At 43.0% G+C, this 26,359-nt stretch overlaps 1 protein-coding gene across 1 annotated transcript in view; it reads right to left on the reverse strand.

Annotated features, from left to right (window-relative positions):
• Positions 1-2,319: 2,319 nt before the first annotated feature.
• Positions 2,320-26,359, reverse strand: part of PDE11A (phosphodiesterase 11A) — a 449,383-nt gene continuing 425,343 nt past the window's right edge. Inside the window, exon 20 of the mRNA XM_082630579.1 lies at positions 2,320-2,699. Coding sequence (XP_082486705.1) covers positions 2,541-2,699 — 159 coding nt within the window. The 3' untranslated portion in view covers positions 2,320-2,540. The remainder of the gene's footprint in view (positions 2,700-26,359) is intronic.

Consider the following 26,359-nt stretch of genomic DNA (forward strand, 5'->3'; position numbering starts at 1 on the left):
GCAGCATCAACGTTCAGGGTAGCCACAGTGCGTGTAGCTACCTGCAGTCTCCACTGGACCCTGGGTCTAGTTTTATCATAAAGCACATGCTTTCAAATTTTACTCTAGATACACTGGTATCCGTCTGTCTGGGCTATTTATTTATTTATCGTTGGGGAGGATGACAGATGTGGGTTCATCTCTGCCTCACATGGACTGATTTTCAATTCCCACTTGTGATATAAACATGATGTGACACAATAGCTGCAGTGCTTCTGAGCTGCAGACACACGACCAGGGTCTGTCCCCACCTCCACCCCCACTTTGTTCCTCACCTGAAGGAGGGAGACAGCCCGGCAGAAGCTGTTTTCCTTTATAGCAGAGTGATTCAGAAAACTGGCTTAATTAAAATCCATAAACCTGAACAACCTCCTCTTACCTGCTCTGTGGAGGCAATTTTTCCTGCATTCGTTTTCTCCTCTAGTTTCTCCAGTCTTCCCTGCGGAGACAGCTGTAAAAGGTAGCTGGGAACATTATCTTTTAGGGTTCCTACTCCTTCCTTCTCTCTTTTGTCAACCCCCTCCCTGCTCAAGTATCTCTCTTTTCTACGCAATTGATGATAGGATTCTGTACCCTCATTTTTTTGGTAAGACATGCCATTTTTCTTTGTTTGGATTGATGTTCACCTTCCCTTTATCAGTTCTCTTACCACCTGCCTCGGTCCCCATCTCTTCCTTGTTAGTTGTTTTCTTTTGCTTCCCCTCCTCCTCCTCTTTTTCCCTCTCCTCCTTCTCTTCCCCCCATTTGCCTGATTTATAATTTTCTTTTATTCTATTTCTGGCCATATAGAATCTTCCTTCTTCCCCATGGGTACCTGCTCTTCCCTTACTTCTGTTTTGGTACTTTAATTTACCCATTCTTTAAACATTTCCCAGATGTCTACTATGCACCAGGAAAAAAATGTCCTTGGTGGAACTTGGCCCCTGTTTCTTTGAGTAGTAAAGTTAATAACTGTCACTGACGAGCAACAACAAGAACAAAAATGGTTTGTAAATTTTAGATTTTTTAGAGCTGGAATGGACTTCAAGGTTCATCTGGTCCAGAGATTTTCAAACTCCTCAGAGCCCAATTGTGGGCTAGTAGGTATGTAATCAAAGAAATGAGGATTTGTAGGGGCTCTGGCTCTCCCAACCCAGCTTCAAACTGAGGACTTGGGCTTTTAGATATTTTATGTCTTGGGGATTCTTTGTAAGATTTATTTGAACAAAGAGTTCTAAGGTTAAATCATGTTTGAAAGTAATTTCCTAGTGTAATCTCATTTGACAAATGAGGAGAAAGGCTGGGAGAAGTGACTTGTCTAAAGCCATCCAGTGAATAGTGACAAACCTAGGGCACAAGTGTAGCTTCTGGCCCAGCGTTCTTTGGGTAAGGCATACCGTGTCCTCAGTCTCTCAGCTTTCTAGTCATGGCATCTATTTAATATAGCTTATTCTTATCTACTATAAACCTAGCTTTCTATAGAGTATCTGTTCTCTGCCTAGACTGTTGTTTCTTAACCTTTCAAGCATTATATCTTACACTTAAGGAAAAAATCCAAAATTGGGGACCTTTCCATTTGGCTTTAGGTTGGCACTGGTGGTAACCTTACATTTTATACTGAAAGTCATCACTAGGAGAGCTACAGGTAGTCCGTGATCATTCTCCGTGGCTCTGCTGTGTCCTGTGAAATGTCTCACTGTTGGAAATAGTTCTGAATGTTCATGTGTCATTTGCGTCAAATCCACCTATAGATTTCCTTTCACCCTTTAATTTAAGTCTATTAATCCATTCCTTCTGGGAGAAGACTTGGTCTACAATGAAGGCTGAATTAAAAAACTGAAAAAGGGGACCACAATCCCAATACAATGTTATGAATCTTGTCTAAATGTCAATCAGACAAACACATTTGCTGTCTTCCTACTATAGACCTTTTTAGGGGAAAACTGGGAATGGCTGGTTTTTGTAAGGAAAATATAGTTTCTCTTTTAGGTAGGCAATTCTAAAGGCTCTCATCCATCATTAAGAAGCTTTAGGATTAAAAATAAGGTATCTCCACAGAATACCAATGGGGATTCTTGGGACAGTCTGGCACAGAATGGGGAGCTCAGGAGAGGAAGCAAAAGCAGACGTTGTTTGGCTTGTAACAAACAGAACAGCCATACACAACATGAAGCAGCGCTAATGACGCCTTCACTGTTCAACGTCCCCTCGGCTCAGAGTGAGCAGGGCCAACCGTCCTCAGGTCCTGGACCCAAGTGGCCCGCTGCCCAGAATCTTCGTCTCAGCCCATGTGTGTGCCTCAGGGAGAGGTGAGCGTCCTGGGGCATGTGCTCCCTGCCCCACCTCCTCCTCTGTCCTTTCTGCTGGCACCACACTGCAAGGTGAAAGCCCAGGCATGCTTCCCAGCACAACCCTGAGACTTTATGTCTGTTTGAGCTTAAAGGAACAAAAGAATGCTGTGGTGGGACCGAAGCTGGCTCTTGAGGACGCAGTCATTTCACAGCCGTGGCTGACCTGGGGCGTTAGTCTCTGTCATCTCCTGTCACCATGAGATTGACAGAGCGGGCAGAGGCAGCCGAAGAGATGAGCAGCCTTTTCTGGTGCAGCTCTTCCCACTTACTTCTGTTGGCAGCTACCGAATCCAGCATCGGCTTCAGTTTCACATTGACCTTCACCAATGCCTAAAATACAACAAAAGCAGGTGGGGGAGAGAGGAACCGGAGTCACTGCCATGATTTTCTAGCTTTCAGCTGTGAGGAGAATGGCAACTGGCTGTAAGAAATGAAAGTGATGATTATTTTGGTAAACATGAGCTATTTATAAGAAGTAAATATGCACTTAGCACCACTGTGTTGTATTAACAGAGCTTATATAGAAAATGAAAAAATAAGACAGATGTCTGTGCACTCCTCCAGGGGGTCCCAGCCAAGTTGATTATGATCCTGTTTTAAATTCACATCAAACAGGAAACAAAATATGCAGCTCACACGGTCTACTAGTATGTGTATCTTTGCCTGCTAGGGAGGGCTCCAGCTCTCAACAGATCAGGAACTGAAATTGTTACAAAAATAAACCTACCATTTGCTCCACCAAAGATGACTCTGGGTGGACTCACGTGAATGAGAAAGGCCAGGTAAAATCCTGAGATGAGAGGAGCTCATTTTTAAAGCACAGGATCTGGGGACTGTGCTAAATGTACAGATCACCATGAGAATATGCATGGAAATAGACACGAGAGAAAGAAAAAGGGTGTGGAAGAGAGGGACAGATGGAGGGGTGCAGGAGAGAGGAGGGAGAGAAAATGTAGGGTGGGGCTGGAGGCCGACTGACCACAAGGCTAAGGAAGCTCAGGATTCAGGGTCCTCACTTTTAGGAGACCCTTCTAAATATTCCTTTTTTGCACTTAATTTTGTGTTATTTTTTAAAAAGGGTCCCCAACTCCCAAATGGTACAAACTTTCAGCCTCACAAAATGTGGATCACTCCTCTGAGGGAACAAAGCAATGAATGAAACAGGGATCACAGGGCTGCGGGGCTTTAGCCCCTGGAAAGGTAATGGTCCCGCTTAATGCCTTGGGTCAGCATTCTGTGGCCACAGATTATACTCCCAGTCCCATGGAGACACCCTGCAGGTGTGTCTCGTTCATCACAAGGGGAACAAAAGGTGACCGATGACTAAACCACCGTGGTTGCAGGACACCTCCTGAAAAGCCTTCTCCAAGCCGGACCCGTAGTTAGCGGGTACTCCAGAGCGAAGTCCTCCAACAGGAAGAATAATAGCTCTTTCTGTTGAGGATGGAATCCCCTAAGCATGACTGCAAACCACCTGTTAGGAGGACCTGAAGTATCCCCTCAAATAACCCTCTGCTCTGGGGAGTTTCAGGGATACAAGTGAAGTGTAACTAGATATAAGGTAAGTGGGGGGTTGAAAGCCCAGAAATACGCAGGGATCCTGTTGAGCGGCGAGCGCTCCACCGTGGTGGTGTCCCCTCACACTCGTGTCCCTTAAACACAGCATGTTCCCGCTTTTATAAGCGATGTTTATCACACCAAGCAACAACGTCTAATTTGAAATCAGATGTATTTGTTATTCCATATGGTAATAAATCACAGCAACATAATAATTGAGGCAGTGATCAAAATCCCCTTTACATCCATGAGAAAAATGCAGGTGCCTGTGTTCTGCTCAATGCAGTGTTTTTATTTAGACAATAGTGTAAGAGGTGGCGACGAATGCCATGGTTTTTAGTATCGTTTGGCACTGGCTCCTCTTCGCTCTGATCAAGCCTTTTAATTAAACTGACTACTATAATTCCTATGGAAATTAGTGTTTACGTTATTTTCCTGCCACAAAAGCATTTCTCTAGAACTTATTTTTTTTTTAATCCCAGGAGCACAAATTGGAACTTTTTTCTGCATGAAATGTAATTAAAAACTCATTTGATTACTATAGTTCTGGCTCTGTTTTACTTATTAAATTCCTGTGATCAGTTTTCTTTTATGAAGCTGCTGGGAAATAATCTCAAAAGCAACACATTTTTCTCTTCCTTGGCAGGTTCCCGAGCGTTTACTAAATTACGTTCATAGCACCTGCCCATGATTCGAATTACTCCACCGATTTATTCCTTAAACTATTTAAGTTTATTTGGCTTAGCCCCAAACAGATTGCTTTCCTTTATCTAGCTCTTTGTTCGCTGTCTTGCTTTCTTTGTGTTGAATAAAAAAATTCTTTTGGGAGGGGTACATTATTTCTCAGAATTCCTTCTTCTCTTTATTTCATATTCTCCTTAAACACAGAATTGCCACACTGGAATATCGTTTTCCTCTAGTCAGGTGCTGGTTCTAGGCAAAGGTAGCAAGAATCTCGAAGAATTATTCTTACACTATAAATTTGTTATATAAATGCAGTTAGCTGGAAGAATATGGAGCTATTAGAATATTAGGAAGGCAAGGGATTATCCACAAACCTAAATTCCAAGGTTTACGGTGATTACGTGCAATGTACCATCAGCAAGAGAATTGCTCCCAGTATTTAGAAAGATATGCGTATTCCTACAAACTTCTCATCAGCGAGTGACACCCGATGAGTTCTGTGCAAATGCTACTAGTCTCTGTCTCGTTGGACTAACTCTTCTCTTAGCAAAAGAGAAAGGGGACACATCACCCATCTGCCCACTCTCCCTGTACACACAGAGCGACTCTAAAGGTTATGAGTGTGGCACCATCCACCACAGGATGAGTCCCTTCTGTGACATCCCCGTGGTGTGACCATTCAGTGTTTAAACACGTCCGGAGGCAGGGAACTCACTACCTCCCTGGCTGGGGGTGTCGATTTACTCTTTGTTCTGATTTTAGAATGTTGTTCTTTCTACTGAGCTGAAAACTATATCCCTGTAATCGCCCTGATGGTTCTAATCCTTGGGGTGCTCTCCCTTTAAACTCTAATCTACTGAGCAGTAGGCTAATGACTCATGTGCTGCTCCAAGTGTAGGTTAGGATTGATTTATTGACCTCAAAACCCAACTTGGGCTGTGTATGGATGTCACTGAGACTCCCAAGCTCACTGCAGCTCCCCAACCCTGGCCCATCACAGACAGGACCCTGGATACTTGCCTAACTTGGGGACACAGCCCTGGGCACCTAGTCATCCATGTAGCAGAGGGGCCACTTGCTTCCTCATTCCTTTCACACTCCACTGTTGAGTCCACTTGTGACCAGCATGTACAGTTTATTCCATATTTTATTTATGTTTTTAATAAGTAACACATTCACTAGTCCAATGAATACAAAGGGTACAAAACATAGTGTTAAAATCTCCTTTCATCCCTGCCCCAGAGATTTAGTTTCCTTCCCTAAGAGGCAACTGATGTTATCAGTTTTTTGGGTGGATTCAATAAACATTTTATGCCTATGTAAGCATAAATACATAGAATATATATATATATATATAATGTATATATGTATAATTAGGTTGATTCCCTCATCATTTGCAGTGTTTCTTTCAGAGAGGGAGTGAAAGCAGAAACTTGTGGAACAACATTATTATGATAATGCTTGAGTGAGACTAATCACACTGTGTAGAAATTAGCCTCTGGAGTATACAGAGAGGAGAGGGATCAAATTCCAATTTTCTATTGCTATGCCACTGAATTTTTCTTCTGCAGAGCTTCATCTGCTGTGAATCCTATCTAGTGTAGTTTTCCTCTTAAAAATTGTAGTTTTCATTTCTAGAAGTTTGATTTGGGTCTTTTTTTATATCTTCCATGACTCTGTTTTTCATGCCCAATCTTTCCTCTACTCTCTTGAACATATAAAATGTAATAAATGTCTTAATGTCCTTCCTTATCAATTCTATGATCTGTGTCATTTCTTAGTGTGTACTGATTGATTTTTCTCATTATTATGGGTCAGATTTCTTGCTTCTTTGCATGCCTGGCAATTCTTGATTGGATATCAGACATTGTGAATTTTATGTTGTTGGGTTCCTGATTTTCTTTTCTTTATTTAAATTTCTTTAAACATTTCTCAGTTTTATTGGAGAATGCAGTTTTGACGGTTACTTGGAAATAATAATTCGATCCTTTTGAGGCATGCCTTTGAGCTTTGCTAGGTGGGTCCAGAGCAGCTTTAGTCTAGGGCTAGTCTGGCTCCACTACCGAGACAGTGATCTTCTGAGAACTGTCCCCAGAACTTCATGTATTTCGGGTTTTTCTCCACACTTCGGGGTAGTGGGACCACGGACTCCTCCCCCGCCTGGGTGAGCTCTGAGCATTGCTCCGCCTTCTCCTGTTTGCCGGTGGTCTGCAGCAGCAGTGGTTTCCTCACGTGCCTGGGTGGACAGCACCGCAGGCTCAAGGCCCTCGGCATATCTCTGGAGCCCTCTCTTCCCTGGGGACTCTCCCTTCCTTGGCCTCCCCAGACTCCTGCCTCTGCCTCATCTCAGTGGGGCCATCAAGCTCTGCCTGGCTTCCCCTCCCTGTGCTGTGGCCTGGACACCCTCCCCAGGGAGTAAGGTGGGGCACCTGGAGGGCCCATTTCATTTGTTCCCCTTTCTCAGGAATCACTGTATTGTGTTGCCTGTTGCCCAGTGTCTGAAAACTGTTGTTTTATGTATTTTTCTGTTTGTTTTTTGGCGGTTTTCTTTTCCCCCTGTTACTCTGGTCCAGCAGTGGAAGTCCCTATAATTGGTTTTAAACAGCTCTGTCTTGGGTACTATCGCATGAGCTCCGAGGGAGACTGGAAACAAGGCCTGTATCTTTGGGTCTCAGTCATCTCTGGGAACAGCACTCGTCCCCTACTCCACCCACAGAGCAGTGGCAGGAGGATGGGGTGAGGCCAGGACGGGTGGGGTCAGTACGTTCTGACCTGCTACAAGATCCTGCGGTAAAAGCAACCTGGAAATGAATATAGTATTCTGTCTTGTTACCATTATTGCTGAGAGCTTGTTTTTATCAGTTCGCTAGGCTGCTAGGAGTGTGACTCTCGCTTTCCCGCTGCCATCAGGATCCACATCTGCTATCATCTGGCCCCATGTGTGCTTATTAGTTGACCACAATCACTTCTTGGAGCTCAACTGCTGGACAGATGGGGGCAGGTGTGGGACAGGGGAATAAGCAGAGAAAGCCAGGCTCTTAGAAAAAGTCCCTGCACCTACAGTCTTGCAGAGGGGAGAGAGGAACACCACCAAATTAAAACCAGATTTTCTTGGACCCTGAAAATCTCCAACTACGTCATTAATACCTTTAAAAAACTTTGAGGAAATTATCTGAGCTGGCTGTTTATTTATTTTTTTAAAAGACAAAGAGGGAAGATGGTTTTTACTTCCTATTGTTGACTCATGTATTTCCAGAGTGTTGGCAATAAGAATTATATTTTCTGCTGTCCTCTATCCCCACCTTACCCAAAAGAAATAATCACAAACTAAGAGATACAATGCATGGCAGAGAAGAAATTAAAATATTTTTTAAATATCAATTTTTTGATAAAATATGAAAATAAACTTGGAGCCCCTCTCAAATATCTTGTTTGAGGCAATATCCCTGTAATGAAGATGTGATCACTTTTCTACCATGATTATTTAACTTCCTGGGTGAAAATGTCCAAAAACTGACTTGGGTGTTGGTGTTTTGAAAAGGAAAGTAATTGAAGACATGAATTCTGCAGTAGACAGCTGGTGTCATGTCTGCTCAGACCATCAACAGAAGGGGCAAGAACGCATGCAAGTGGTGGCAGCTCCTGAAATTCTCTTGAATTCTCGAGACTGGCCAGCCACATGTGTAAAGAGTACCTATCTCCAAGAAACAAAGGAGGCTTCTACTTAAGCTATGTGACTTCAGAGAGAAGTGGCTAATTGTGCAGCGAACCCAAACTTTTAGTGAATTGTTGAACTGCTCATCCTTCTTGGTTCCCAAAGGTAAAGACTATTCATCGTTGAGTCTGACATATTCCTGAATTTTACATGTCATGTTGCAATGCTGTGGTTGCTAAGAATCCCAATTGGCTTGTCAACCTTCTGTTCTTCCATTGTGTTGTAAAGGCCAGAGCCAGTGAACTGATTGTCCTGAACTGAACTCATGGCCTTCCTCCGAACCCTCCTCTGCTCTCAGGTTTACTCCCTCAGGGAGCTAAGCATTACCTCTCCACCCAGCTGCCCAACCCAGCAATCTACGGATCATCCATGACCTCTGCCTCTTCCGCCGCATCCAAACTATCACCAAGTCCTCTCAATCCTACTTCCAAGTTCTCTCCGTGTGTCAGTCCATTGCCATTCCTACCACCCTACTTCAGGCTGCCCTCACTTCTCCACTGCCTTAACCTCCTGCAGCTCCTACCTGGGCTCCCTGCTTCCTCCCCTGGGTCCTGTCCAATCAACTCTCATTGTAGCCATCCTGGTCAATCAAAATCACACAGCCGAGTTGGCTGCTCTCTACCCTGAACCTTTGGGTGGCTCCCATATGATATGAATGTGTTGTAAGACCCTACCAGAAAAGGAGAATTGTGGGATTAAAAGGGAATGAAATCCAGAAATAACACAGAAAAGAAAAGAACCATAAAGCCCAGTGGAAAATCTGAGTTATGGTACAAAAGCAGAATTTTGAAATGCTAAAATAATCCCTTTGAGTCTTCTAGAAAACCTGAAATACACATCTTTCTATGCATCTTAACATTTTTCTGAGGAAGGAAATAAGCTAAACTCCACATGGTGTGTTTGGCAGGGAAGTAGATGAAGTGTTAGGTACTACATGTGAGAGCAGACGGAGCTGTGGGTCCAGATGGGGGGCAGCAAGCAGATTCCCCCAGACCTCACGCCTCCCCTCCCCAGTTCAGTGGCCTTCGAAACCCAAGGTTGTGTAAAAATTAATTTGCATTAAATTACTTAAGATAATGTATTAACTACCACAGGAGGCTTCCAGCAGTTTTTAAAACTTGCTTTGGAAAACAAATAATCAAACAATAATGGTGAACACAGAAGTGAGCCAAGACTTCTTTGGATAAATGTTTTTAGACATTTACATTAAAAATACCACCTTTAAAATAAAGCTTTAGTATGTAACTTGATCAAGTTGGAAAATTAGTAATAATTGTTTATATATGTCACACATGTACCTGTGCCAGGCACTGTGTTCTATTGGGTTCTTCCCTGGCTAGAACACAATGGAGTTTAAAAGGCTCTAGCCTTATGACTTCTGCCCCACTGGGGATGGAGTCATTTACTCCACAAGGACTGTGGTATCTCTAATAGAGACTGGTAGTTGCCTTCCCACCTCCCTTAAGCTTAGGAATGGCCAGGGAGGTGCAAGCAGAATTCAGAAAGAGGAGCTTCTGAGAAGACTCTTAAATGGGAGTTTATTCAGTGGGGAAGTGCATCCTTTTGCCCCTGCCCCTATCTCCTTCTTGCTGCTGGAATATTAACACGATGGCTGGAGCTACAGTGACCATCTTGTGACTATGAGGCAACCTTGAGTATGGCAGCCATGTCCTAAGGAAAGATAAACAGGGACTGGGTCTCTGATGGCTATGGAACTGCCACATCATAGCAACCTAGAACTGACTTCTCTGGATTATTTTTATCAGAGAGATAAGTAAATTTCTATTTTGTTTAAGCTATTGTGATTTCAGATCTCTGTTACTAGTAGCCGTATGCAATTCCTAATTGAGAGAATTGATGTCAGGTTGTAGGTCTCTATTTTATGGCTACCTGTGTAGGTGTCAAAGGATTTAGGCATCTTGATACTTGAACAGATTGATCCCCTGCATCGGGTAGTTGTGAGTTAACTTTTTTTGGCAGTGGATTATAAGTGAACTGCAGTAGACAGCAGAGGCTATATACGGTCCCTTTACCCTTCCTCAGGTAAAAATCCACTCCATGTGCTCTGAGTAGGAGCATAATTCAGTCCTGACCAACACCAGTGACTGGTGTAGCAATGTGGATGTGGGTGTGGCTCAAGCTAAGGCAATCAGAGGTCTCGCAAGGTTTTCCCCAGAACTATTGGAAGTGAGGCTTTCTTTTTCTTCTTTCTTTTGGTGTGATAATACCTAGAATGAACATGTGACCTTAGAGCTGCCAGGATGTGTGAGGAAAGCTTGGTTGAGAATGAAACCAAAACATAACTAGGAGGCAGAAGAAAGGGGGTGTCTGTCTTATGATATCCTTTGAATCCCCTGGATGTGGCCACTTGCTGCCCAGTCACCTGCACCTCTAAGCTCCCCAGTTGCTTGAGCCAACAAACTCCCATTTCTGCTCAAGCTCAGTTGAGGGAGTTTCTGAGCTCCAAATCATGGGCCTTTTGCTATGGTCCCGTATTGTTCTGTCACCCCAGGAATTACTTGAGACTGAAACCCGCCACCAGACTTTGAACTGGTGGCTGGCATAAGGGAGTCTCAACTTGCCCAGCATAAAAGGTTGCTGCCAATACTCACCGGGCAGCCCTCTCTACCCAAGTTCATGAGAGTCAGGGACCAGCTAGCACTTTTCTCTCTTCTCCTTGAACCCCCAGAGTCTGCCAAACAGACTCTTTAAAAGGTTTTAAAGGTTGCTGAGTCTGAACCGCCCATGCTGTGGGGACTCAGAAGACCCTAACAGAGGATGCCAACTCCCCCTGGTGGCAAAGTCAGCTGACCTACGGGATTTCGGCTTCCAAGAAGGAGGACTCAAAGGACCCGGGTGACGGCATCAATTTAGCCTGCGTTTTTCCTAAGGACCAGGCGAACTCAGACAGAGCTCCTTGGTGGGAGCTCAGTGTCACTCCACATTTATCACATCGGGTGCGAGTCTCTTTCCAGTTGGGAAAACCGTTTTTCTATACGTGATAGTAACTCTGCAGGTCCGTTACAGCAGTAACAGCTGTAGTATCTATTCAGCAGCAACAGGTTGGCTGTGTCTGGTGTTTGCAAACGCCAAAACGTATCGTCAGACCTTTCTGTTTTGTTGTGACATTTGAGAGCGTAACATCTAAATAATGTCAGAGAGTTACCCAAATTAGCAGTAAAGATGATAAAGCCACAGAGGTAACACTTAGTATGAGGAGGGCAAGCAAGCCCGTCAGAATCCAACGGAAGAATGATTCAGATCTGTAATCGGAATCCGAAGGGCATGGTCTAGCCAAGCGATAACACTGAGGTTTGTAGCGTCACTTCTGGCCTCCTGAAAGCTAAGTACAGCGCTAGTAATAACGTAGAAAGAAAGACAGCAGTTTCTTCCCTGGGTTGGAAGCAGATCAACAGTGACCGTACAAGTGCAAATGCTTTATTGACATTTTCTCTCCCTCCTTTCTTACCCTTTCCATTTCCTTCCTAATCTCTCAAGTTTCTTGTTTCGCTTATTTTATTTACATGCTCAAGGGATTCCTTTGTGGAAAGTGATATTTACAAATGAGATTAACATTAGGAATTAATGAGGCAGGAATTTTAGTCTCCTTGGATTAACAGCATTGTTATTTCCATAATACAAGGCAAGAGTTTTAAATACAATGTCCACTGGGTCAGGCCGGTAAAGTTGATGAATGAAACAGGCTGCATGATACAGTTGGGAGTGGTGGGGCCTTTGGCAAACTGGATATGTTACACGTTATAAACAGTGTTCAACTGAATGAGACATGTCGGTGGGCCGAGTCTACTCTGAAGGCCACCCACTCGCTCTCGGTGAGAGAGAGTAAAACACACCTTGCCAAAATGAACTAATAGCTACTGAGTACTGAATGTGTCCAGTGTTCATTAAACCTCACAACAGTGTGGAGAGATCAGTATTGTTGACCCTTTTGTGACAGATAAGGAACCCGAGATTGCGGAAATCAACTTAAAAGGGCCAAAGTTTACATGGGTAAGTGCACAGCAGAGCTGGAACGTCAGTTCAGGCCTGCCTGAGGACAAAGCCCCTGGTGTCTTCCCATGAGGGATCTCAGTGGGATGTTGGTGATGACACGTGCCTCACACTTGACTACAGCGTCCGGACACTGGAGCAACTTTTCGGTTCTAGTGTCCTCGGCACTGCTTCAGGACAAATTCACAGGAGGGAGGTAGCTTCACGCCACCTCCCAAACATTAGGTGTAGACAGTGAATCTTTTATCTGTGACTCCTCTTTTCAAGCCCACCCTGGGAAAATAAAGGTTTTAAGCGGTAAATCACGGCAGGCCTAAAGATGGCTCCTGTACACGGGAGCAAGGAGACCACTTCTTCTGTTATAATGAGCCCCTCTAGGATTCTGTCCTAGGTTATCCTGTTGGTTGGGTTTTCAGAGCACACTGGTAGCTAATCAATCATGTTCACTGTGTAGGCAACATCTGACTTGGAAGGAATAGCTGCTGACCCAGAAGCCACAGCCTTTGATGAATGGGGCTTCATGTAAGAGGTGGTTGGAACATGTAAGTAAAACACAGCCACATGGTAATAACAATCCACCTCTCCATACACTGGAATGTTTTCTGGTGAAACTATGCCACTTGAGCTTTTATAGGCACATATATATACACATATATATGTATATATATATATATAATCTATTGTTTCTGCAAAGTTCAATGTGTAAAAAGAACCATTTAAAAATTTTATTTTTTGAGGTGCAAGCATTTGTTTACTATATATATTTTTGTATACTTCTCACATGCCTTGAGCCCTAGGGTTCTCCAAGCATAATGGCTAGGGTGCCTGTGTGGGAGAGGGTTTCACAAACGTGGAATCCCTTGCCCTTAGTGTGAATGGTGTTCTCAGTAAGCTACCATGGTACCTCCTAGAATGGATTCTAGAATACCCTATTATCATTTGCCCTTCTATTTTTTAGCTGATATTTGTACTAATGAACTGCTTAGGGAGTGCCATGCAAATCTGATAATGCCTGAGCATTTCTTGTGAGAGTTTAAAGGTGGTCCTCTTGCCAGCACCAAACAGGGCTCAGATTTGAGATAGAGAGGGAGCCATCAAAGTCTGTGCATCCCAGTGCCCCAGACTGACAGCGAACCAGACCCAAAGAAGCCATGAGAGATGTTTTGTCTTTAGGTAAACATCCTTGGGGACAAAAATCCTCTATTATTTTACTGATCTCTCTCCATATGGTAAGAGAACCTACTTTTTCTTAATTTTACAACATAATAAAGAAAGATTTTGGGGAGAAAGAATAGGAAGACAAAGAAAGGGGTATTTTACATATACCACTGGGTGTATCATTAGCTGGCCTTTTGTCCGTAGAAAGGGTGACCTTTAAGATCTGATGGAAGGGGCTTCCCTGGTGGCGCAGTGGTTGAGAGTCCGCCTGCCAATGCAGGGGACACGGGTTCGTGCCCCGATCCCGGAAGATCCCACATGCCGCGGAGCGGCTGGGCCCGCGAGCCATGGCCGCGGAGCCTGTGTGTCCGGAGCCTGTGCTCCGCAACGGGAGAGGCCACAGCAGTGAGAGGCCCGCGTACAGGAAAAAAAAAAAAAAAAAAAAAAAGATCTGATGGAAGGTATGTTATTGTGGCTTTATTGCATTGCCAGCTCTCCCAAAGACTAAGATGTGGGAAAAGTTTGTATGTGTGGGGACAGCAGGGCCAATACTCTGAATGTTTTTTTATTAAATTTTTGAAGTATAGTTTAAGGAAGGGAACATTAGAATTTTATGAACAAAAACTTCCTAATAGGCAACGTTTTTCTTCTTTTCAATGTTGGGAAGTTTTACGTTAATTTAACTTTCAGATATTGATCATTTAAGATTAAATAAGCATCCCAATAAGAAGACACACTAGATTTATATTTGAATTAAATTCTAAAGCTTATATGGAAAAATAAACAAGAATACCTAGAAAATACTGAAAGAGTAATGGGGAAGGTGAAACTAGGCTTATCATTAAAATATATTATAAAGCAATATTAATTAAAAGAGCGTGATTAGGCAGACAGAGTAATACAACAGGATAGAAAGAGTAAAAATAGAATTAAATTTAAGGGAATTTGGTATATGATGAAGGTGACCTCTTAAATCATAAGGAAAATGATTAGTCAAAAACTTATGGGGGCTTCCCTGCTGGCGCAGTGGTTGAGAATCTGCCTGCTAGTGCAGGGAACATGGGTTCGAGCCCTGGTCTGGGAAGATCCCACATACCACAGAGCAACTAGGCCCGTGAGCCACAACTACTGAGCCTGCGCATCTGGAGCCTGTGCTCCGCAACAAGAGAGGCCGCGATAGTGAGAGGCCCGTGCACTGCAATGAGGAGTGGCCCCTGCTTGCCACAACTAGAGAAAGCCCTCGCACAGAAACGAAGACCCAACACAGCCAAAAATAAATAAATAAATAAATAAAACAAAAAAAACACTTATGGGACTTCATGACATTTGTTTTTTTCTTAAATTCCATATATATGTGTTAGCATACGGTATTTGTCTTTCTCTTTCTGACTTACTTCACTGTGTATGACAGACTCTAGGTCTATCCACCTCATTACAAATAGCTCAATTTCGTTTCTTTTTATGTCTGTGTAATATTCCATTGTATATATGTGCCACATCTTCTTTATCCATTCATCGGATGATGGACACTTTGGTTGTTTCCATCTCTGGGCTATTGTAAATAGAGCTGCAATGAACATTTTGGTACATGACTCTTTTTGAATTATGGTTTTCTCAGGGTATATGCCCAGTGGTGGGATTGCTGGGTCATATGGTAGTTCTATTTGTAGTTTTTTAAGGAACCTCCATACCGTTCTCCATAGCGGCTGTACCAATTCACATTCCCACCAGCAGTGCAAGAGTGTTCCCTTTTCTCCACACCCTCTCCAGCATTTATTGTTTCTAGATTTTTTGATGATGGCCATTCTGACTGGTGTGAGATGATATCTCATGGTAGTTTTGATTTGCATTTCTCTAATGATTAATGATGTTGAGCATTCTTTCATGTGTTTGTTGGCAGTCTGTATATCTTCTTTGGAGAAATGTCTATTTAGGTCTTCTGCCCATTTTTGGATTGGGTTATTTTTTTTGCTATTGAGCTGCATGAGCTGCTTATAAATTCTGGAGATTAATCCTTTGTCAGTTGCTTCATTTGCAAATATTTTCTCCCATTCTGAGGGTTGTCTTTTGGTCTTGTTTATGGTTTCCTTTGCTGTGCAAAAGCTTTGAAGTTTCATTAGGAATAAAGACACAGACCTACTTGAGAATGGATTTGAGGATATGGGGAGGGGGAAGAGTAAGCTGTGACAAAGCGAGAGAGAGGCATGGACATATATACACTACCAAACGTAAGGTAGATAGCTAGTGGGAAGCAGCCGCATAGCACAGGGAGATCAGCTTGGTGCTTTGTGACCGCCTGGAGGGGTGGGATAGGGAGGGTGGGAGGGAGGGAGATGCAAGAGGGCAGGGATATGGGAACAGATGTATATGTATAACTGATTCACTTTGTTATAAAGCAGAAACTAATACACCACTGTGAAGCAATTATACTCCAATAAAGTTGTAAAAAAAAAAAACACTTATGGGACAACTGGGTAGCCAACAAAACACTAAAGTTGGATTCTGACCTCACACTTCACATTCAATCAAATAAAGCAAAACCAGATGAGTCACAGATATAAATATAAAAAAAATGAAACCATAAAATACTAAAAGAAGTTCTGAGAATTTAAATTTTTTTATAATTTTGTAATGGGAAAGTCATGATCTGTATGACATAAAATCCAGAAGCCATAAAAAAAAGATGAATTTGACTACATAGAATCAGTGTATTTCTGTATAACATAAACAAAGTGAAAAGATATATGACAACCTGGGAAAAACATTTGCCACTTTTGCTACAGATACAGGTCTATTTCTTTAATATATAGTGAGCTCCTACAAATCAATAAGAAAAGACCACCAGCCCAATAGAAAAATGGGCAAAAATATGGAGAGTTTACAGAAAAAAATACAAATGGCTTCTAATAAATAAATCTGTACTAAAAATATGATCAGACTCATTTATGATATGGAAAATACAAACTAAAACTACCATGAGATAGATTTTGCACCATCATATTGGCAAAATTCAAGAAGTTTGGTAACACATTGTCTTGGTAAGAGTGTAGAAGGAGAGGCACCTCAGCCATTGCTGGTAGAAATATAAATTGGTTCAGACTCCACAGAGAGAAAGTTGGCAATACCTATCAAAATGTCAAATGCCCATATGCCAAATGCCCACTAATTCCACTTCCAGGTGTTTGTCCTACAAATAAAGTATGAAGATGATGCATTTACAAAGATATTTATTGCACTTTGTTTACAATAGCAAATTATTAGAAACAACATCAGTGTTCATAAATAATTAATAATTAATTATTGATTAAATAATTTATTCTACATCTTTAAGATCTAATACTCTGCAGCCATCAAAACGAATGTGATAGCTGCTATATGGACACTGCAAAGGAGTGACCTCAAAAATATATTAAGTGTAAGAAAACAAGGTATGGAGCAGGAGAGACACTCTGTTCATATATGTGTATACGTGCATATATACGCACACATACATGTATATGTATACATCCATATATGTATTATACACTAACTATATCTCAATAAAAGAAAAAACCAAAAACATTATTTCTGCTTTTGTATAGACTGTTTTTGGATGAAATTGGTTAATAGTGGTTGCCCTGAGGGAGAGGACCTGGGTGACCTGGGGACAGGAGTGTGAGGGAGGACCACTTTTCTCTAATACTTTTGTGCCTTTTGGACCTTTTGAGTTCTGTTCACTGGGCATGTATAAACTATTTAACAATAAAATATTCTACTTAGAAGTGTAACATGAACTGATAAAGGAACTAGCAACTTTTGATCATGTGTTAGAATACTCAATAGCAAGTCATTTCATTGTTAATAAAGAAAGCTTACAAGTACAAGGATAAAAAAGAAAAAATTATTTCATAAAGATCAAAATAATATAGTGCTTTGCCACCATGATTCAAAAATTATCTCAGTACCTTAATGCACGCTGTGCTAATGTTGTGTGTAAATCCCCTCCCTCCATCCACGTTCCAATAAGGGCCGACTACCTCATTGATCCTAAACATTTCCTCTGAAAATCGATCAATGTCCCCTGCCTGGACATTAAACAGATTTTGAAAAACTCTTCAATCCGTATCAGTCTCATATCCTTATTTAGTTCCTCAAATTTGCCCTCAGCTGGGAATCGTGCAGGCGACTGTGATTCTGTTGTGTTCACCACTCATTTGAAGGGCCCCATTCATCATCATTTCTAGGCCTTTTCTGATGCAATGTAGCTTGTTCTTTGTCTTTCTTAAAAACTGAATGGCTGTTAAATTATCCATTTATCTTCTTCAGATTTTCTGTTCAGTTTCTCAGGCCCTCTCAGTACTGTCTTTTCTACCTTGTTTGCTGACTTTTCATTTCATTTCCCCTGTTCTTAGAGGCATCTTGGTTCACCATGCTGTCCTTCAAAACAAACACCCTGCTTCCATCTGCTTTCTGTGTGTTTGAAATCTGCATCACTACTCAGATAGATTTCCTTTTTAAACTATATCCCTTCGGGATAGCTTTGAACACTTGGAGACAATATGCTTCAATATGTAGGTGGCAGAGTATCTTGGGACAGACCCTACACTGGAGGTCAAAAGTCTTGGTTTCTAAACCTAGCTTTGCCACCGTCAAGCCGGGTCACGGGTGACCTTTCAAGGTTTCACTTCCCTCATTTACAGATGATCTGCAAGCTCACTGTTAGATGAACATTCTAGTATTACAATAGCGTGTTGCTTCTGTTTCAGGGGACCTGATAAGGACCTGAGGTTTGTATAACATTAATGCCTGCTCGCACATCATCTCAGGTGGCAGTAAGGTCCTATCAGTCAGAAGCCCAGATTTGAAGGCAGAAAAAAAAAAATCTAAGCTCTGTCACTTAATACCTTTGTATTCTTGGGCAAATTACAGAAACTCTGTAGCTTCAGTTTTCACATCTGAAAAGGGGGATGATAGTAGTATCTAACTTGATATTGCTAAATGAATTAAATCAGATAATGCTTGGAAAGTCAGTCTGGTGCCTGGCACATAAGAAGTGCTCAGGAAATGTTGTTACAGACGCACTACACCTTAGTGAGACCGGCAGTTCAGCTATTTACTGTCCAAACTTCCAACAGAGGCTACTGAAGCTTAGAGATGATATTAATGGTAATAACAAGAATAATGACCCACATGTGTGGAGGGCTTTAGCATGTAATGTTTACTTTTCCCGAAGCATTTCCACATACTCTATCTCTCTTGTTTCAGACTCTTGGAAAGGCTGGTATTAACTATCATCAGTTCTACTTGCTCCAAGAAGAAAGTCACTTTATAAGGCCAAAGGTGTTTTAAAAAGCAGCAGAGTGGAGTTATTTTCATTCAAGCCTTCAAGCCGGTGGAGATCCCCGTGAAAAGAAAGCTGAGGATAAGGAGCTGTAGGTTTTACTGGTGAGGAGGGGGGCCTGGAAGGGGACCCGTATGAAAACGCTCGGCCCTTACTGCCTCACTTGAGGTCTCTGTTCCCTTTCCCTCTGCCTTCTTCTTCTCTGTATGTCTCTATTGCTCCCTTTCTCCTGTCACATTTAGATTTTCAGCTGTTCACACCACCTGTAGCACTAAGATCATAGGTGACATGTTAAGTCAGGGGCTTGGAGAATCATTCTTGTCCTGTTATTTTATGGTTCTCTAGCTTAACCCTCCCTTTGCTGGTGGGAGACATTCACACGCTGAAACTCCCCCTAATTCACTGAGGCGATTCTGAGCGGCAAGTATAACCTCCCTAGTTTCTCAGCCGTGAAATAAAGACAGAAATGCTAAAGCCCACCACGGGGCAGCTCAGGAATGGTAGGTTATTTCAGGGCATGCTGAAGGCACGCGATGCCGAGGGAACGCAAGACCTTCCTAGCAGCTTTGTGATAGCGCATTCCTTCCCTATCCTCTTGCTACACTGGCTATGCTGCTGATAGAGGCAGCTCCGGGGGTCTCACGGCAGCTGGGTAACAAGCTAGAGAACCCTGCTCTAGCCTGGTGAGGGCAGAGGTTCGGGGCACCCAGTGTGTGCGGGGCATTGCGGCTGACAGAGACAGGGAGTGCAAACAAGAATAATGCGCAATAAAGGAAAATGCAGTGGGTCCCGGAGGCTGGGATATCTACCTCCTGGGCGCAAACACAGGTTTTACAAGGAGCTTGTCCTCCGAGCGGATCCCTCCAGTCAGAACAGGATTCGCTGGAGGGAAGAGGGAAGGATAGGCCGGGCAGAGGCAGCTGTGTGAGCAAAGGCTCGGGGTGTGGAATATGAGAGGGGAAGCCACCTGGGAAAAGGCAAGTGGCTGGGAACGTCAAGAGCAGAGGGTACAAGGGGAGGAGGGAGAGGGGTGAGCATGGGCAGGTCCAATGCGCCAGCTTAGGATTTTTCTTCTCTGATGGGGAGGGAGAGTCTGAAGGACCCGCAGCCAGATGTGCTTTAGGAAGGTAACGCTGGTGTTTCGGTGGAGAATGGAATTGAGGGGGTGAAGTGGGGGTGCTGCCGAGCACGACGAGGGTCCGAGGGGAGGCCGCTGGCGGCGGGAGCAGAGTCAGGAGAGCCCAGTACAGGAGGACCCGCAGGAGGGGGACAATCACGACAGGGCAACCAGAAAATCCTAGAGACTTTGGTCCTATGTTATAGCATATTTGTCTTTTTGATGACATTAGAGGCTTTTTGAAGTTGTCTTTTGTTTTTTGCATTTCCTGTATGCTCTGAATTCTTTTTTCCTTCAGTGTTTTGATTTGCTTCCTTTCCTTCACATTGGAGGCTTTCCTCAAACCTACTGTGGCCCTTATCTGGTAGCATATATTTACGTGCAAAGCACTGAAAGACTTATTCTGGGCAGTGTATAAAGTGGGGCAGGGGAGCGGGAGAGGCTCTGATTGTCGCTGGGGGTGGGCGTCCTGCAGGGAGCTGCCACTTTCACTGAGGGAGTCCCTAGTGCAAGTACATGCAGATCTTTCTTCTGAAGCTGTTCTCTTTCCCTCAAGAGGAATACCACTTTTCTGCTCCTGGGACTACCTGGCTGCTGGCACCCTGAGTGCAAAGCAGAGGGGTGTCCTGGGGTCCAGCCCGTCATTCCACAGACTTTTAATTTACACCATGAGTTCTCCCAATTAGTGCTCCGAGAGAAGAGCTCTCTGGTCTCCTGACTTGGCAGCCGTTGCAAAGGCCATTTACCTGGCTGTGTGGATAGCGGGAGATTCCTGAGACCCTTTTTACCAACTTTCAACCTTTCCTCTTGTTTCCAGGCTCAAGCCTCAACCTCATTATTATGGATCGAATTATGACACACACCCTCCACTCAAAAAAAAAAAAAAAAAAAGAGAGATATGCTGAATTCCTAACCCTTGTACCTGGGTACGTGACCTTATTTGGCAATAGGGTCTTTGCAAATGTTATCAAGTTAAGATGAAGTCATATTGCATTAGGGCGGGCCCTAAATCCAAAGGCTGGTCTCCTTATAAAAGAAGGCCATGTGAAGACACAGGAACACAGAGACACAGAGCAGAATGTCATGTAAAGACAGAGGTGGAGATTGGAAGGATTCAGCTACATGCCAAGGAACACCAAGGGCTCCTGGCAACCACCAGAAACCAGGAGACAGGCGTGGAATGGATTCTCTTGCAGAGCCTCCAGAAAGAACCAGCTCTTCTGACACCTTGATTTCTGACTTCTAGTCTCCAGAGCTGTGAGAGAATAGATTTCTGTTGTTTTAAGCCACCCAGTTTCTTGTATTTGGCTAGGCAGCTGTAGGAAATTAATAGACCCCCTCTTGGCTGAACTTGGACCCTTAAAGTCCTGAACCTGTTCCTTCTGAAAGACAGATCAGCTCTCTTCCTGTTGATGTCCCCTTCTGCAGACATCCTGGGACATAACTTCCTTTCCAGCCTCCAATATTTGAGGATATCTTATGCCCTCTCACATTCTGTTGTCCTTGAGAGTTTATATCTTTTTTTAAAGAAATGCAACGTTATTATTTGTAATCACACTTAATAGCATTAAATAATCAATAAAATATTGAACAAAGGCACTCATTTTAGAATTATGTCACTTAGCAAAAACAACAACAACAAAACAACCAAAAAAAGTAGGCAAGGGCTTCCCTGGTGGCGCAGTGGTTAAGAATCCGCCTGCCAACGCAGGGGACACGGGTTCGAGCCCTGGTCTGGGAAGATCCCACATGCCACGGAGCAACTAAGCCCGTGCGCCACAGCTACTGAGCCTGCGCTCTAGAGCCCACGTGCCACAACTACTGAGCCTGAGTGCCACAACTACTGAAGCCTGCGTGCCTACAGCCCGTGCTCTGCAACAAGAGAAGCCACGACAATGAAAAGCCCGCGCACTGCAACGAAGAGTAGCCCCCGCTCGCTGCAACTAGAGAAAGCCCGCGTGCAGCAACAAAGACCCAATGCAACCTAGAAAAATAAATTTATTAAAAAAAAAAAAAGGCAATGACTGAATAAATTATGACAAGTCACTGTTTGGAATACTAGGCTGCCGTTTCAAAGGACAATATGAAAATTATGTTAAGGATGTGGAAGCATGTTTTGAACTTTATCTTAAGTGGCCAAAGCAGAATACACTGGTGTACCTGGTGAAAATGTGTTTGCATGTGGACAACAGTATGAAGGGGCATCACAGGAGAAAGAGAATGTGAGTCCTTCCTCCTACCCACAGTCTGCTCGTGACGATTTAGGTGTGCTCTGAGGCCAGGTATGTTTTCTCTCCTGTACTCCTCATTTCCTTCCCGGTCCTCAATCGCACATTGTTAATACCCTTACTTACAAGCTGTTCAAGGCATTGTAGGCTTTTTCTTTCATGCTCCTTAAGATTCTTCCAGCCTCTTCCCATTTCCTAAGAAAGTTTATATCTTTAAAAAATTCCTATCTTACTTTATGAATGGAATTCTCAGAAGGATGTGGAATAAATTATGGAGGTCAATCCACCATCTTTTACTGGCAACATCAACTCAGTTACAGGTGAAAGTGTTTGGTCAAGGACAGTTTGACATAAAGTCTTTCTGAGAAAGTATTTCTCTGGTAACCAGTTGAACAGAACCTACATTAGCCCATTCGGTGCTCTAGGAATGACTCTCCCTGGAGTCTCTACTCAGATCCCTGTATCCTCCCCTCTGAAGAGTTCAGAGTTTTCCTTTGTAAATGGGGGGTTTATAGAGGTAGAGCAGTGCCGGACTAGTGGAACGGCCTTGCACTTCCTCAGGGCAGTGCAGTGGGAAGAAGCAGCAAAGTAAGGCCGAGAAGACTTGGCTTCGAAATTCTGGCTCTGCTGTGTATTAACTGCTTCACTCTGGTTAAGTCCATTCGCTTCTGTAGGTTTCAGTTTCCTCATTTATAAAACTTAGACTATTAGACGTTACAGGATTCAGAATGAAGTATCTTCTTCCTTCACAGAGTTAGGGTAAAATTACATTGTGTATGTAAAAGCGCTTTGTAAACTTCAAAATTTAAGCCCTATCCAGTGGCCATTATAGTCAGTATTCAATAAATGTCTGCTTATTGGAAAAGTATGCATAAGGATACCTTTGTATTCTTATGGGCTTTAATACTGAACTTCTTTTCCAAAAACTCAGTCGGATAGAAGTCTTTAACTTCGTTTTAGACTCTGGCTACCAGACTCAACAGCTGGGCTGCCATGTTCATTGTACATGAGGTTGAGAGCCTGGCTCCCTCTGAGCACATCTGCTTGCTAAGATGGGGCAATGTGCCTTGAGTGATTTATTTAATATTTTTACGGCTGAGGCTCTGATAACGAAATATAAGAATAGTGAGAGCTGAGGATCCAGATATTGCCTCCTTGAATTCTCTTAGGAGACATTTTGAATAATACAGAGGATTCTGTTTGGCAATAGCATAATAAGAATGCTTTATGTTTATCTCATGCCTCACTTCCCAGCAGCAAAAACAATGGTGACCCTTCAAATGAACTTTAAATTGCAGAGATTTTGGAGAGGCACTTAGAATGCAAAAAACAGTCTTTAAAAGAGGACTTGATTCATTTCCTAGTGAAAAATGCAAGTTTTCTTCTCTTTCTCCCTCTTTCCCTCCCTCCCTCCCTCCCTCCCTCTCTCTCTCCCGCCTTCCCTCCCTTCCTTTCTTCCTTCTTTCCTTTTTCTTCTTTAGAGAGTCACAGAAGAGAGGGCCATGAAGAAGACGTAAATCCACGTTTAAAATACACTTTCTTGAGGAACTGGAAAGTAACTTAAGACGACATTCCAAGCCTTGTATGGACTTGCGGTTAAGTGATTTTTAGCTTCGTGATTTCAAAGCATAAACACTTTTAAAAAGAGTTATTTATGTTGGTCAGCTGGATAGGGAGAAGTAGATCTTATCTTAAATTCGACCCTCAAAAGCCTTATTATGGGACTTCCCTGGTGGCGCAGTGGTTAAGAATCTGCCTGCCAATGCAGGGGACATGGGTTTGAGCCCTGGTCCGGGAAGATCCCACATGCCGCGGAGCAACTAAGCCCGTGCGCCACAACTACTGAGTCTGTGCACTAAAGCCCGTGAGCCACAACTACTGAAGCCCATGTGCTGCAACTACTGAGCCCGCGTGATGCATCTACTGAAGCCTGCGTGCCTAGAGCCTGTGCTCCGCAACAAGAGAAGCCACCGCAAAGAGAAGCCAGCACAGCACAACGAAAGAGTAGACCCCGCTTGCCACAACTAGAGAAAGCCCGCGCGCAGCAACGAAGACCCAATGCGCCCCCCCACACCAAAAAAAGCCTTATTAGGGAGTATACTGTAACTTTTTTTTTACCTAATTCCAGCGTTTTAATATAGATTCATGATGGCAGTTTTGAGCTCATAAAATGCATATGAATAGAAATTAAGTCCTGCTGTATAAAGAACAGGTTTTTTAAAGCTGCATGAAATAAATCAAAGTCCATTTTATTTACAAGAAAATGTATACAGAGCTGGTTGCTTTATCAAGTCAGTCATTTTTTGGAGGTGGAAAACTTTCTCCAAATCAAACAGCCTGGCATGTCAGGTATTCAGGAAGAACTCTGAGATGTAGCCAAGGGTGTGAAATGCCTTCACCAGCCACATACCATGCTTGATGCAGGAAGCGACATGAACTTTAATGTTCTTCTCTTAATGAGCCCTCTGGGCTATTCAGCACTTCACCCTACAGAGCACATTGTTATTTCGTGTTTGTATTGATAACTGTTAGGCACTGAAGGATCTGAAAAGTCTTCTAAGTCAAAGGACAATTATATTTTAATCATGATAATTTAGTGTTTTATATAATATATAATGTTTCTTGAAATCTGTGTATATGTGCTAGCTCTATCAACTTGAATATTAAAATAATTAGAAGACTATATTTTCTGCCAATGCTGGAAAAAAGAAAATTTCATGTATTTCCTAGTTGAAAAAGTCAAAGCCCTGAAAAATTCATGGCTATAAACCGGTCTTTTTATGCTAGAATTAAGGACCAACTCAACCATGATAAGAACTAAACCACTTTCTAAGAAGATATCATAGGCCATATACTTCAGATTATGGGCAGGAATATAACAGTGCACACTCTGATGAAAGGTTTTATATATTTACAGATGATAATTTAAAATGACATTATAACCCTACTTCATACATTCCACTGCTTATTAATTCTGCGTCCTGTGTCTCATCATTCACTCTTCTGTTTCTTCACTCGTTTATTCAACAAACAGCAGTTTGAATATACTTAGGCACCATTCTGGGTACCAAGAGTATGATGGTCCCAAGAAACTAGTCTAACAGGGAGGAAAGACAGAAAAGACAGAAAGAAAGATGACCACAATACAGAGTGTTGCGTGTGGTTTTGAAGAGATAGGTACAGTAGAAATGCTGAGGAGGAGTAATGGTTTTACAGAGGAGGTGACAGTTTGAGCTGCCCTCTTCCAGGCAGAAAGAAGAGGGAGGGAGGTATAAGCAAAGGCAAAATGGACAAAAGGGTTCATGAGTCCTGTGCTTTGGGGCAAATGGTGCATGGGTAACAGGAGATGAGGCCAAGAGGCAGGGGCCTCAGAATGAGAGGGCTAACCCCAGGAATCTGGAAGGCATCTTATAGATTCTGGTAGTAACCTGAGGTTTTTAAGCAGGAGGATACCATGATCTGATATTTTTTTAAAAAGGAAGATCATTTTGGCAAAAGTTTGGAAGACAGGGTATAAACTACATAAAACTGACACTTTTGAATGTTTATATTTCTCTTCCATTTGTATTTGACTAATAGTACATAGAAAATTTTGAACAGGTTTTACTATCAGCACTCAGATTTGGGTATAGCATATGTAACAAGGACAATAATTTGAAAATATTAAACCAATGTATTTCCGTTCTGCTTGAATCGTGATGCCCGTGGTTTCCCACCCATTAGCTCAGTAGGCTTTCCTCCCCCAGGCAAGCGGTGGTTCCCAGCTAGAAACAGCGAACTATCATCACCTAGCTTTCAGAGAGAATAACTCTCAATGCCAGCTTTGCGTGGTGAGAAAAGGGATTTCTAAATTCCAGAACTCTATCTCTAAGGAACCGAGCCTGGCTAGGTCAAATCATCAAGTCTGAGTACAAAGTTCTGGAGTGGGGAGCACAGAGGAGACTATATAAGGAGAGTTCCCATTAAACTAGGAAAAGGAAATTCAAAAACTTTCCACTCTGGGTGTTAGAGAAAGGGGAGGAGGAGGGAGAGAGAAGAGGAGAGAAAGAGGGAGGAGAGAGACAGAAAGGGAAGGAGGGGGGAGAATGGGATCAGAAGTGAGTGTCCTGGCTCTGTGTTCCCTGGGGGTCGAACCCTCGGGGTGAGGGGAAGCCTTGTCTCTTGAATCTCAGAGCCTAATTCAGGAAAATGACAGAACTT

This window comes from Mesoplodon mirus (genome assembly GCF_964341445.2).
Source record: "Mesoplodon mirus genome assembly, chromosome: 8".
Classification (NCBI taxonomy): domain Eukaryota; kingdom Metazoa; phylum Chordata; class Mammalia; order Artiodactyla; family Ziphiidae; genus Mesoplodon; species Mesoplodon mirus.